Here is a 14,988-nt window from a genome sequence, read left to right as displayed (position 1 = left end):
GACTGATTAGTACTCAGATGAAGATTCTCTGCAGATCTCTAGAATTCTCTCTGCTTTCTTGTACTGTCTAGTGTGAAAGCTAGCTATCTTTTCCTCCCCAGCCTCAAGTTCTGTCTCTCTCAACTCAGGAGAACAGTGCTCTCTGCCTGAAGTCTCCCTCCCTATACTGCAGCTAGAAACTCTCTCAAGATAGTAAATTGGGACATATGTAGAGCTCAGCTCACTTCTCAGCAACCCTTCCTTTTGCTGCCTAATGTCCAGGTTGTGAAAACCTACATATGTGTGTGTGTGTGTGTGTGTGTGTGTGTGTGTGTGTATATTTTTCCCCCCAGTGTTTTAGTTGTTTCTGGAAGGAAAGTAATCCAATCTTGTTCCTCCATCCTCTCCAGAAGAAGTTTGTACTGGACACTTTAAATTCTGTTTCTGCCATGTTTCTCTACTACAACCACTAATTAACCTTCAGACTTCTACTCAGATGTCATTTTATCTACAAAATCCTTCCAAACACCTCACAGCTCAGGTAGGTGCTCCCTGGCTGTACCTTCCCCCTGTCAAGGCATCCACCACATCGTTTTAAAAATACTCCTTCAATTTTCCACATACCCTAGCCATAATGCAGAAGTTGGGAGTGTGTACTGTGCATTGCAGTACCGACACTTAGCAAACACCAAACACACCAGGTGCTCCATATATCTACCCAGATGAATAAATAAATGAAAGAAGCTTAAGGTTCTTTCATAAGAAAGAACCCTGCTGTCTTGAGAGAGCAGCTAAAGCTACATCCCCTTTATCAAAGAGTTTGTTCAGTATCAACCATTTCCTTTAAGATTATAAACTACCAGTTACAAACATGAAGTATTTAATATTTATATCTATAACATTAAAAACAATAATGAGATGCAATGGTATTTTTCCCCACACTGTAGCAGTTATTGAAGCAAACAATCTATTTCTAACAGCATACTTTGAAAATTCAAACCAATTTCAGTGATAAGGATTCCTTTAACATATGTTCATTATCACCCAATTTCATCCTAACATGGGTAATGGGATCAGAGAACCCCATATAAACACTTCTTGAGAAATTCGGTCTAATGAGTTTCCTTCCAAGTCAAATGCTTTAATCCAATCATTTAATCTGGAATTAGCAAAGAATTTATTTATATTTTTTAAGATTTTATTTATTTACTTAATTGAGAGAGAGAGAGAGAGAGAACACAATCATGGGGGAGTGGCAGAGGGAGAGGGAGAAGCAGACTAAGCAGGGAGCCTGATGCAGGGCTCAATCCCAGGACTCCAGGTTCATGATCCAAGCTGAAGGCAGATGCCTAACTGACTGAGCCACCCAGGTGCCCCTAGCAAAAAAGTATTTAATGTGACATCTTTCAGTTTTACTTCTCTCCACGTGTTTTGAGAAGGTACATTTGAAAGGAATGATGGAATATGAAAAAAATAAAGGAAGATGAAATCCTGAAATGTTAAATCCCAAGATGAAAACAGAATATTTGAAATGGTTGCCTTTGCTTGCCTATAGGCTAGCTGCCTATAATCCTGGAGCCTCAAGGACTGCTTGAGAGAGTAAGTGGCCTTCTAAAAAGAATCTTCATGATTTGGTACATTCTAAACTGCACCTTTTATAAATACATCAATGAGAATATGCTTTGACAGTTACCCCACCTCCATTTCATGACACTGAAGGGAACCCAGGAAGGGACTCCCATAAAATATTAGAGTTGTATAAAAGGATGATTCCAACATTAAGAATAAACTTAGGGAAAAAATAATAAAAACTGAGGCCGCTAAGCCAAGTTTCAATTCTTATCAAATGAAATCAGTATTATTGTAGTGATTCTGCAATTGAAGGAGTCAGGCAACAAGATTCCAACATCTGGCCCATGAGAGCATTCTAGAAGGCCAGTACTTACGCTACACGGGTTGTTGGCCGTCTGAGCAGAGCTGTAGAAGGACCCCCACTGGGAGGCTCGCCTCTCATCCCGGGAAGGGGTGCTGTTCATGGGCAGGACAGCTGGGACCCCAGGGCCTGTGACCGTAGCACTGGCAGGCTGGCTGCTAGGAGCCACAAGAGCAAAAGCATCGTCCAGGAGGGAGTGCATGGTCTGGCGTGCCTCCTCGATCGACGGCTGGGGCGGGATGTACTGGGAGGCTGGGAAGGGTAGGCCTGGATACCTCCCCAGCTCAGCTGAGGATGGTGTCTGCACATCAGCCGGCAGGTCGGGATCGGACTACAGCAAGGCAAACAGGGAAGGGAACAAGGATCAGACATGAGCTTCTGTGGTGACTTGAAAACATTCTGTGGCCAAAATGGAATTTAACAATTTTCACTGACACTGACAGAAAAGTTTACCATAAGAATTTTTTAAATGACAGCTAAGGGGTCATGGTGGCAGGTGGAGATTAACCAGGATGAAAGAAAAAAAGTGAAAATATTCAACAATTATTTGTCCAGCAAAACTCAACCAATTATCTGAAATGCATTTCAATACCTGCAAGTATATATTTTTATTAAATTCCCCTAAGCAGCCAAAATATGTCTGAGTCTTATACACTAAAATATCAAGTCAATTTTCCATAGATACCAAAAACTAAAGCAGTCTATTGACTATAATAAGAAAAAGTCACCCTACACACCACTAGAAAAGTTCAAAGTCAACACCATATTGCACCTGTGTGTGCATAAACAACTTTAATACTTATTGTAACAACAACTTACAGTAGTAAATAGAGAATGTATATTCAGAAATCACATCTTTCAAATGGAGCTACCTCTGGGTAACATGAGTCATCAAGAAATCTTTAAATAATATTCTATACCTACTGCCAAAGAGGCAGGGATATAACTAATAATTAAGGTTTCTTACAATCTCATTTCATGATACTGCTTTATGAGCAAAGTGCTGTCGTAATCTATATGCAGTCAACTCTAAGAGACAAAAGAGGAAACCGATGTAAGAAGAGGCCTTCCTGGGGTCAGCAGTGCTGGAAGCACATCATAGTACTTCTATGACATCCTGAAAAAGAAAAGGGGCTCTGCACGAGGGGCTGGTGATCCCGTGCCCTTCGTGAGGAAGGGTAGGCACCTTTTTATCTAGAATGCTCTGCTCTCTGACTGGCCCACAGTTTAGCTCAGCGTCGGATCACTCTACTCAAGGAGCCAAAGAAGACATTTCTATCTGGATCGATGCTCGGATCAATGACTCTATTACAAAGAAAAATCTGTTCTACAGACACATCCTTACTCTCAGACAATTGTCTTAAACGCTTCCGCATGATTAGGTCCTGTAAAATGGATGATACATTATTCGTGCCAGAGTCAAACACTAAAAGGCAGCAGCTGTTCAACTCCAAACAGACATAAAACCATACTACGGACTGGCAAACCACACACACAGCCCACAGCCCTGTTTTGCTTGGCCTGTGTAGTCTAAAAAAAATAAAGAGGCAGTATTAAAAAAAAAAAAAACCTGAAAATTTCCTATTAAAACTCAGATTTCTGGATTCTCTTGGCAGAATCTGAAGCTCTGGCATCACCAGGCCCTCTACAGAAATGACTATTGTTGAGCAGTGACTGCCCTCCTGAGATGAGGCAGGTGCTCTTCCCCTCCCAGCAGCGAGTGGGTGGTCTCCTGCTCACTGCGGTGTGTGGGACACCTCGGTCCCAGAAGGCTGTTTTTCTCTAAAACTGGGCTATCCCAGGAAAGGTTCTACTAAGTGACATCTGTCACCTAGGAATCCTAAGTAAGGATTCGGGGCCCCATCTATGATAGGGCCCTGGGAGAAATCAAGGTTCCTTTCCCTGAAAGGTGGATAAAAGGTCCGCATGCAGGCCCTTCTCCCAGTCTTCATTTTCCTGGAGAGCAGAGAAGGAAGACTGTGGCCAGCAGTGTGTCACGAACCTAATGGTTCACAGTGCAGCAAAGGAAAAGTGTGTAGTGAACACATCCCACTGGTAAGTGACAGGGTCTCTCCAAAGACAGAAGCGATGTTCCTGGTAGGTTCCAGTAAATGACTAGGTAGCTATTCTTCAAAACAACAAAAAAGAAAGCAAGAAAGCAACAGTCAGCCCAAAATGGAGTCACTGACCCCAGAGAACAAACCAAGACTTCCTTGCACTTCCAGCCTCTCACAGGAATGTGACCTTCCACTAGTCAATCTGGAGATTCCTGATCACTGCTATTGAGGTAATAATCTGCACAACAGACCCCCACCCTTTCCCCAAAGAAAGGGGAAACAATCTATTCTTGCCTAAAACAATCTATTCTTTGTTAGGACACTTCTTCTCCTACCCGCTTTGGTCTATAAAACCTTCCATTTTGTATCGCTCCTTGGATTGCTGGGTGGGATGCGGCCTGAATCATGAACTGCTGAATAAAGCCAATCAGATCTTCAAATTTACTCAGCTGAATTTTGTTTTAGAACACTGTATGGCAAGGAAGTGTGTGGCCACAAAAAAAAACCAAAAAACAAACAAACAAAAAAAAGCGAGCCTGAACTGAGATTCCAATGGTTCAACTTTTATAGCAAGAAATACGCTATGAAGCTGTGAAGGCAGGACTCATGAATCCTGCCAAGAAGGCAAAGAGCTACGGAGCCATGACGTCAGAACTTCCTGTTCTTTCTTCCTCTTACAGCCTCCTCATACGGCGGGCTCTGCTACCAACAACTTATAGGCCAAGAAGAGGTCTTGTTCGCATCTCTCTATCCCAACATCTGCACAGTGTTTCACACATAGATGGTACTTAATAAATGGATAATAGTGGTCTACAGAAGTTAAGATTTATCCAGGATCCCTACTGGAATTTGAATTCTGCGCTCTTGAATCTCTGTCTGATAATTTCATGATGAGTCAATTTGCTTCCTTTGTACAGATACGCACCCACCTATCATTCCTTAGAAATACAGAGGAAGGTTTTTTTTTTTTAACCTTCAATCATCAGAGAGGATGTATTCTGATGCCTATTTTTCAATCCTTTGTAGGTAATTATGAGAGCGATCAGATACACGGGTTGGCCCAGGACAAGCTCAGTTAATGCCTGCTATCCCAATATAATCATTAACAGAGTCTTCTATCATTCTCTCAGGTGTCAGGTTTGGATGATAAATTAGATCAGCGGTAGACAAACCTTTTCTGTAAAGGCCAAATGGCAAAAATCTTAGGCTCGCTGAGTCATGTAGAGTCTGTGGCTCTGTAAGGGAACTCTACCACTCAGCAAAAACAGCCAGAAAGAACACGCAGATGAATGGGTGTGACAGTGTTCCAATAAAACTTCACAAAAACTGGTAGCTGGCTGGATTTGGCCTGACAGCCATAGCATCCTAACACTGAAATTATCATGGTAATGCTAGTTGCCAAGAAATCCAGGAATATTTCTTTCACCCTAGGAAAACAGAGCTTACAACGAGAAGATACTTTGAGGGTAAAATGTACAATTTAAGAAAAAAACATGTAGGTGTCATATCATCTTCAAGATGAAATACTACCTAAGAAAAAGTGAGTTCCACAAAAAGGCATTATCTTTGAGCGCATGTGTTTCAGAATTTGTTCAGAAACTAAAAAGTCCATCTGAGAAAAATTTCATTTTAGGGAATCTCTGAAAAAGGAAGCCAGCTGACTGAGGTGGCGCGCTCCAGGGAAGGGTTTCTTTCCACCAGCTGAAGGAGGAACTTCTGCACTTGCTGCTAAGAGAAAAAGCAAAAAGTGAAAAGATGATCCAGGGCCCCCTGAAGGCAGCCAGATTTCAGATTACCAATGAAGACAAATGGAGAGTAAGGGGAAGACACAAGACCCAATGGCATCAGATAATGGAACTCACAGCTACTTAAAAAAAAAAAAAAAAAAGGGAGGGGATTGAAATACCACTTGTGCAAATTTGCTTTAAGAGAATGAGCTCTGGCTGGCTAGGGAAGAGAGGGGGAAGGAGGAATGTCCCCTTCTTCTATTCATTGGTTTCACACATCAGGCCTGAAAGTCCCCTTGGGAGACAAAAGTCAAAGCTTCAAGTGACCAGTCTGGGGAACCAGGGGACTGTCCTCCCCAAATGAAGCGAAGCAACACAGTCGCCCAGACAACCACCTGCCCAAAACACAAGAGCAGTACAAGAGCACCATCTGCTGTAAGAACTGCCAGTGCGGGCTCCCCTATTTTAGAAATTCATTCACAGCCTTCCAAAAGGACCTGATTCATCCCATTCAGGAGCAAAGCAGCCTAATCTGTAGAACGTTGCAACCCTCTGGGACTGCACCAATCCTGACAAGCAGGCTTACCCAGTCTTTACAGATACTAGAAATACACAAGGCTGCCAAGGAAGTCTGGTTTTTTTTCCCAGATGATCATGATTCAGTGATAGTTAGCCCCAGTATCAGTATGGTGTTTGACATATTTGTGTAATTAGGTTTCACAACTTTCAGGGTTAGTTATTTGTGTAATTAGCAGACAATGGCTGACTGCACAAGCACTATCCAAAGTGATCACGGACATCACAAACCCCTTCTCCAAGGATGTTGTTGGGTTTTTTTCTTTTCTCGCTAATTTCTCTCTAAACAAGGATGCCTCTGTAAGTGTGTCTCCGGAAGGAGGAAGGGGTTTTGTGCAACGAGCCGGGACTGCATCCTGCACAAGGCTACAGGTGTCCACTGTGTGTCCTGGCACTGCTGAAGTTAGCCACATCTGGCATTCCTGCTCTGTCTTGGGGTGTCCTTGTGTCTGTATTTCTCACAGACTCTTGGAGAGGCTAGCCCTTTCTTCCCTACTCAATGAGGTCTGTGTATGTGTGTGTTCATGCTATCAGTGTCTGCCTTTAACACTTTAAGCAATTCGGAGTGTGCCTCTTTCAGTTTGAAAACAAAAATATTTAATTCTGTATTTCTTAATTTCCATTAAGCTTTTTCTTCCATTAAAATTATATATATACACACATACACACACAAATCAAGTATCTTCTTAGCACTCCAGTAAATATCCTTCCTATTACCAAGAAACCCAAACAACTCTCTGACCAGGGGAAGATAAAAAACAAACAAACAAACAAACAAACAAACAAACAAAAACCCTTCTGTTTTCCAGTTAACTTCAAGGAATGCCCATTCCGAAACATAAGAAAACAGGGCCTGCATACAGAAAGGACAGAGACAAGAGTTGCATTTCCCAGGGGGCTCACTCAGCAGCCCACTGGTCTCTGTGACTCCCCTCTCCCCTCAAAGGGGCAGCCCACCAGCCTGCCACGTCCCATGCCTCACGGCCTAGCTGGCTCTGGAGCGCCAGTCATCTGGCAATGCCACCACACAGGGCTATAGCCACCACTGTCCATCCTCCTTTCCCTAAGAGTCACCCCACCCTGATTTCAGAAACAAGAGGCAGCATTACATACTGGGCAACCAATGTAGGCAGAGTTATGGACACCGGGGGGCCTTTTGTAAGTGCCATCACTGTCTGTGGTAATGAGTCTATCCTTCTCAGCATCTCCCGGGCAGCCGTTGACCTGGTGTTTCCGGCGTGGTTTGGGAGACCGTTTTATCCTGGAGCTTCCAGGGGAAAAAGAAAAGGTTATCTTCATAGGAAACAAATCTTCCAGTAACTTATTAACTAAACACTCAAGTATTTTCTGAGCATCTGGGATATGCTGGCCACTGTAGTAAAGACCTCACAGGATATAAACAATGTGTAAGACTCAGACTCTGCTATAAGGACGCCATAGTCTACTGAGCATGTTAAACTCATGGAACAATAGAGAATCATATGAGGTAACCTAGAACCATTGATTTTCCCAGGCATTCAGAAAAGGGCAAGGTCATTGCAAGCTACTGATGTGGCTGGCTATACGGTGAATGAACTGGGTCTTGCAGAACAAGCAGGATCTGCAGAGGGGAGGGATGTGGGGAGAGGGTGTGAGGTGCAGACTCCACCATCCTGAGAAACAGGAAGCAGATGAATGTTTGGAGAGACGTTGTCTACACTGCTGGATGGCGAAAAAGCAGACAGAATGCAGAGCCTGGGTCCCCCACCCCCCCACCTGTTATAGGAACACGGGTTCCACATGGCAGGTAACCAAAGCCATTATAGGTGATGAACAGAGCAAGATATAAATGAGAACAATGATTAGAGAAAATGCATGTGCCTTGGGGGGTAGGGGTCTGGAAGACCAAGAGCCCAAGACTCTGAGGGCAGCTACGGGACAAGAAATGGACCTGGACCCAGAACTGACCTGGGTGCATGTGCAGAGGAGGTGAAGGTACTGGGAGAGAGGGAGGAGAGGACCACCTGAGAAAGGAAGGGTGACTGCCATTTCCAACTAGCTGACTTCAAGGAGGCAGAGAAAACCCAGGGACAGGGTTCTGAGGCCATTGGACAGGCAGGCCAGTGAAGGAGCAAAGCCACAGGGGCTCCACAGGCAAACCTCGGGGAGCCCTGCTGGGGATGCCCACCTCTTCCTAGGCTCTATGAACACTGAGGGCACACTGGCCGTGGGGTCCAGGATCTTGTCGATCTGCATCTGAGCCCTGCGATACACGCGGTGCCGCTCGCGCGTGTCACCCGAGGACAGGTCGTCCACCACTGGGAACTCGTAGTGCCCGCGGCGCTTGGCACGGAGACGGATCTTGTTCCGGTGGTGCTCAATCTCGGACTTGTGCCGCAGCGCCGTCTGGATCTGTGTGGCCAGGGAAGAGAGGGGAGACACATGGCATGTTCCCGAAGGCTTCTGGCCCCCATGCAGAGATAGCATCTTGGGAAGGCCTTCCTGCGGGCGTTCTTTTCCCCCAGACCACCATCCCAGGCTCCTGAGGCACCAAAGGGTGTGACATTGTCAGCCACACCACACATGGGGGCCCCATCACCCCGGGGAGTTGGGTCCCGTAGCCTATGTTTGCATCAAATACCATATTTTAAAAAGAGAGTTAAAGAAAAACATGAAGATGTATGCTATCACAGGCCTGATGAGCACATTTTCTTCTTTCTGTCTGCCAGATGGAGAATCCACTTTGGGGTGCTTACTCATGGCAGGCACAGAGGCACAGGCCTCACGGGACTGATGGAGACAGGTCTAGGTTAGGACTGGGGCTGTGCAGGGCTGGGGCTCCCCAGCACTGGTGAACAGAGAGCACGCACACCATCCTAAACCCATAGCACACATTCTTAGCAAGAAGACAATGAGGTATGGAGAGGAAAAACCCTAAGAACTCTTGACAGGACTTCTGTAAGATGATGGACTTCAAGGATCACCTACAAAGTGGGCAGGGGGTTGCAACTGTACCAGTTTCTTACTACTTCACCCCAGCAGAACTCATAACACCAGCAGGTATTTCTTAGAGGCAGGAAATGGACAGGCATGAAGCTGCCTTATGCACAATCCTAAATGGCCTTCGCTCTACTCATCATCCAGCCCAGGTCAAATCTCTCAAGTTCGAGTTAATGGTGACCTGGCGTGGCCTTCTGGTTCCCAAAATCTTAGGGGGGAAGCAGATCTAACTCACTCTTCCAGGATTCACTGGAATAGGATTTTACTACATATTACTAGATCCTTAGGGCCAGAGTGGATCTATCAGGGATCACAAAGTCTACAGTGGTCCTAAGACCACACCAAGTTCAAAGGTTCATCAGGAAAACTCAAAGGACTCTGGAATTAGTCTCATCTATTACAGCCCAAGATGCAAATCAAAAGAAGCAACAGGAAATGGCACATGGGATAAAGTCTAGAGGAAAGCAGGTGCCAGCTTCTAGAAGACCTTTCCCAGGAGAGTCACACAGAACATGCCTAATTCTTCCAGCAATGAATTGTGACAACGCATGTGACATGTTGTCCACCAGGGAAGCCCATTAGAGATGCAATGCCCAGGATTCATACTGGGGCTGGTCCAGCAGGCCCCCTCTGCCTAGCCTGTACCAAAATTCCAGAGTCCCAGAAGGAAAAGAGATGTTCAGATAAGTCATACTGTTTGCATCAACAGTCTAGGAACAATGGGAATGTTTCAGAAACGTAAGTTCCCAAACCCCAGCCAAGGGCCACAACAGGACTTCTGAAGGATAGCAGTCTTGGGTTTGCTACGTTAACTCCCTCTCCGTACATCTGCCAGTATGCCTGACAGCGTCCGTGAATAGTATCGAGCTAAACAAAAGCTACATTTAATATTTAAAATGAAGATACTTGTCAGCAGCTCCTACCTTTATTAACTTCCCGACACCAAAATTTCCATCTGTTTTTAAGCACTTATCAAAGCAGAATGTGACTTTTTAAAAAAATAAATGTACTTTTTAAAAAGAACAAATACCTCTTTGTTAATTTTGTTGGTTTCTGCCACCCGGTCGGCCAATACAGGGTGCTGAACCGGAGGTGCGGGGATGGGCTGCATGGCAATCAGTTGAATCTTATTGGGAACCCGCCGGCTGGCCTCCGAGGACCGGGAGAGCCTGTCCACATGCTCGAAGATGGAGGCTGACGAGTGCTGCTCATTGCTTGAACTGGGCAGCGGTGGCCCTGGAGCAGAAGGAAAAGCAAAAGCCTAAATAAATAAAGCCATCCTAAAGAAATAGCAAATAATTGGTCATTATACTACTTGGTGCCCAAACTTGCCCTATTTTGGTTAAAGGGGGTTAAAAGTCTTCAGGAAGGGAAAGGAAAGGGCAGGAGCCACTCAGTGTGTCACTACCCAACTTATACAACTTTGAGGGAAACACTGACAGCAGATCTGAATTTCTGTGCTCATTTAGAGAGAGAGACATTTAGTCACCAATATAATTATACTGGTGAAAAGGGAGAAGATGGAGGGGAGTGTGGACATGCAGGCATGTGCTGCTTTGCCCTGAACACATCTGGCCTTTCGGTTCTGATGCAGAAAGAAAACTAAGCTGAAGAGCCACGAGAAGAAAAAGCTGCTGCCTGCGGGGCATTCGTTCCTACTTTAAAAAAAGAAGAGTAGTAAGTACCCTGAAAAATTATCAAAGGGGGAAACTGTAAGACATGTATATTTTACTGTAACTTGAACTTTTTAGAAAAGTAATCAGAACTTCAAAAAAGAAAAGAGACTGGATCTTGGTATAATGGGTGATGGTCTTCAATTTCTTGCATTTTTTCATGTGAGGATTTTCTCTAATGAGTATTACTTTTATAGTAGAAATAATCCCGGGATCCCTGGGTGGCGCAGCGGTTTGGCGCCTGCCTTTGGCCCAGGGCGCGATCCTGGAGACCCGGGATCGAATCCCACGTCGGGCTCCCGGTGCACGGAGCCTGCTTCTCCCTCTGCCTGTGTCTCTGAGCCTCTCTCTCTCTCTCTCTGTGACTATCATGAATAAATAAATAAAATCTTTAAAAAAAAAAAAAAAAAAAAAAAAGAAATAATCCCAGTAAGCTTTAGTTTTAAAAAGGCAAAATTAGGGGGTTCCTGGGTAGCTCAGTTGGTTGGACATCTGCCTTCAGCTTGGGTCATGATCCTGGGGTCCTGGGATCAAGCCTCATGTCGGACTCCCTGCTCAGTGGGTACATAGCCCTCTTGTGTCTGTTGCTCCCCCTGCTTATGTGCTCGCTCACCGTTGCACTCTCAAAAAATAAATAAAATCTCTGAAGGAAAAAGAAAGGCAAAGAGAAAGATGCAGAAGGGCTGAAGAGATGGAGAGAGCACAACAGAGCTACTTGGAAGTGCTCCCTCTGATAAGCCACAGTCGCCCTCTGAATGCTCTGGACACTGCTTTAAAATAAATGACCAAGAGGCCATGAGAAGGAGTGAGAGCATGCGGAATCTGTTTTTAAACAAAAGCGTGAAGTTGGAAAGCTTGAGCACAAGTAAAAATATAGAGGTTTCTCCTTGATGTAAAACAAGATAGAACTGAGCCAAACAGTAAGAAATAGTAGCGGCTATTTTCGTAAGGAATACATGCACATTAGTGTATATAAGTCTTTGCACTTCCTCTCCACGTGAATTATATTCATTCATTACCCTATAAGATTTACTGAACTGTGAATGAAGGACGCTCCTCTTAGCAAGGAGGCATAGTTGTCTGGATTCAGGCTATTTGGGGCTTTCTTTCCTTGCCCTGGGCCCAGAGGGAGCCTACTTGTGCAACACAAGCACAGTCAGGCACCACCATTCATCCAGTGGCAGCTACTCAAATTGCAGGCACAATGCCTAAAAGGAGGTAATTAGCTTCACCAGATAGCCTAGCCTGGCTAACCCAAACTTACAGCAACAAATGTCACAAAGGGGGGTCCATTACGCTACTGACACTTAAAGGTGAGACAATTTTTTCCTCCAGGAGGGTGCATCTGATTTCCTCCAGGGCACACAGATGACAAAGAAAGAACATGCACCCCTCCCCCCCCACAGTGCTATCTGCCTGCCTGGGTACCTAGGAGCTGCAGGCCTGTGACCAGCTCCAGTCTGTGCCCCATTCCAGCCCCCAACTTGGTCATGGCTCGTCACTCTGTAATTCACCAAGTGCAATCACAGAAGCAGGAGAAGCCCAGGAAATCCTCAAGCTTTTTTTTTTTTTTTTTAAAGATTTATTTATTTACTCATGAGAGACACACTCTGAGAGAGAGAGAGAAAGAGAGAGAGAGAGAGGCAAAAACACAGGCAGAGGGAGAAGCAGGCTCCTAACAGGGAGCCCGATGCGGGATTCGATCCCGAATCTCGGGATCATGACATGAGCTGAAGGCAGGCACCCAATGGCTGCGCCACCCAGGCATCCCAATCCTCAAGCTTCTACACTACTCAGAACCCAACCATTCTAATATACATAATTCTAAAATATATAGAGAGATACATATCTATATATCTCTATGTATAGATATCTGGGTTATTTTTATTGTTTGCTACATATTGCATAATTTTTTAAAATGACCTGGACAACAATAACCAGTGGAAAGTACAACTGTATACAGAGAGATTAATCTGTGTGCATCTTCCTTGAGGTCAATTAGAGACTCTGGATTAAAACCCATTTCTATTCCAATATTACAAAACAAAACAAAAAAATTGTCATGATAGAGTATAGGATAACATCAACAATGCAAAATGGCAGAGGGTAGGAAAATATGCACTGTTAAAATGCTGAAGCAACAGAATACTCTTAAATACTAATTTCATTATCCATAGGTGAATATAGTCCAAGTGCATTATCACTAAGGCCCGTGGCCCCCGTTTATATCCTGTGAGGCAAGGATCCCATTTCTCTTTCTGTCTTCATCCTGTTCTGGCACCTCCCCCAACATAGGCTCTGAGCAAACATTTGCTGAAGACAGGACTAAATGACCTGGACTAAGTTTATAAAATGTTACCTCAAAAAGCCTCTGGGAATCTGCCATAATGCAAAGAATTCTCATTTATAACCTCAATCATTTCATGAGTACTCCACGATTATACCTGAAAAACTTAGATGTTACAGGTAGTCAAAACAGCTGCCCTGCAATCTCACTAAAACTATCAATTTGCTTTGAAAACTCCTTTTTTAAAAAGATTTTTAACTTATTTTTTCAAGAGCAAGCAAGTGAGAGAGAGCATGAGTTGGGAAGGAGCAGAGAGAGAAGTAGACTCCTTGCTCAAGCAGGGAGCCCAAAGTGGGCCTCAATACCAGGACTCCGGGATCATGACCTGAGCCGAAGGCAGATGCTTAACCAACTGAGCCACCCAGGTGCTCCTGGGTGTTTTTATTTTTAAGATTTATTGATTTATTTGAAAGAGAGAGCAAATGGAAAGAGGCAGAGGAAAAGAATCTTCAAGCAGATTCCCTACTAAGCATGGAGCCTGCTGCGATGCTCAATCCCAGGACTCTGAGATCACCACCTGAGCCAAAATCAAGAGTTGGATGCTTAGCTGACTAAGCCACCCAGGCACCCCCACTTTGCAAACTCTTTAGCACTTGCCAAAGTAGATGTCAGCTTAGTTCCAACTGAGACCTCTATAATTCCATTCTAGAATTCGGAATTTGTGGAACTCTCATTAATGATGTTCCAACTACTCAAAAATCACACCCTTGCACACACGTTTCGTAGCCCTTACCTACTGGGTGGATTCCTGATGACAGAGGAGGGGGAATGGAAATTACGCAAGGACACCACAGACAGTAACAGCCTGAGTGCCACTGCCTTTACTTGAGGAAGGTACATCATTGCCCTATCTCATCTCGCTCTTCACAACTCTACATGGGAGCCCATGGTAGCAATATGACTTATTCTCAAACCTCGATAACCAAACACAGTGACAATCTGAGTTGATAACCTCGTAATGGTCCGTGGATAGTCATATATGCGACATGGTTTAGCCACCTTCCAAGAATAAAGCACAACCTCTAATAGACCAAAACCAAAACAATACTCTTTCATTAGCTATCACTGCAATGTGGGTCCTGAATATGTCAGATGACTTGTGACATCCACGGAGCGCCTCGCCAAGGAGTTGGAAGGGACCCAGTGACTATGCCACCTGCTGTGTGAGAGAGAACACTGGTCCCAAGGCAACATGGAGGATGGGACCATATGGTTCTCAAGCAACTATGACTTGCCACAAAAGAAGGATTTTTACATGATTTACAAAATAATTCAAAAGCTATGATTAAAAATGCAATCTTTTCTATAGGGTATTCAACTAAGTTCTATGCAAGCTAAAGTGCCTTCATGGCAGCCTTCAAGAAACAAATAAAATCTTCTAAGTGAATTGATATGTAGAGTGAGAAAATCCTCTTCCTAAAACATGAAAATAACATAGAGATTATGGTGTCTCTCCAAATCATAATAGCAGCAGTTAAGCTTCTAGAACTCACAAGAACATCTGGTGCATTTGCCTCCTTCCACAGGCAACTCAGCCCCACACCTGACATGCTTTACTACCTGGATTCTGAATATATGTTGATAGTGATTTTTTATTTTTGTTAGCCATGCAGAATATACTAATACTGTCAGGGGTTAAATGTAGGAACTAAAAGAAAGATTTTCAAAAAAAAAAAAAATAAAAAAATAAAAAAAAATAAAAAAAATAAAAGAAAGA

At 44.1% G+C, this 14,988-nt stretch overlaps 1 protein-coding gene across 1 annotated transcript in view; it reads right to left on the bottom strand.

Annotated features, from left to right (window-relative positions):
• KIAA1549 (KIAA1549 ortholog) overlaps positions 1 to 14,988 on the bottom strand; it is a 144,838-nt gene that overhangs the window by 33,603 nt on the left and 96,247 nt on the right. The window contains exons 14-17 of the mRNA XM_049095268.1: positions 10,282 to 10,487; positions 8,440 to 8,663; positions 7,386 to 7,539; positions 1,926 to 2,243 (exon numbers count right to left, since the gene is read on the bottom strand). Of these exons, the coding sequence (XP_048951225.1) occupies positions 1,926 to 2,243; positions 7,386 to 7,539; positions 8,440 to 8,663; positions 10,282 to 10,487 (902 nt within the window). The remainder of the gene's footprint in view (positions 1 to 1,925; positions 2,244 to 7,385; positions 7,540 to 8,439; positions 8,664 to 10,281; positions 10,488 to 14,988) is intronic.

This window comes from Canis lupus, chromosome 16 (genome assembly GCF_003254725.2).
Source record: "Canis lupus dingo isolate Sandy chromosome 16, ASM325472v2, whole genome shotgun sequence".
NCBI classification, from domain to species: Eukaryota; Metazoa; Chordata; class Mammalia; order Carnivora; family Canidae; genus Canis; species Canis lupus.
Note: the sequence above shows the minus strand (reverse complement) of the source record. Positions and strands in the feature narration are given on the sequence as shown.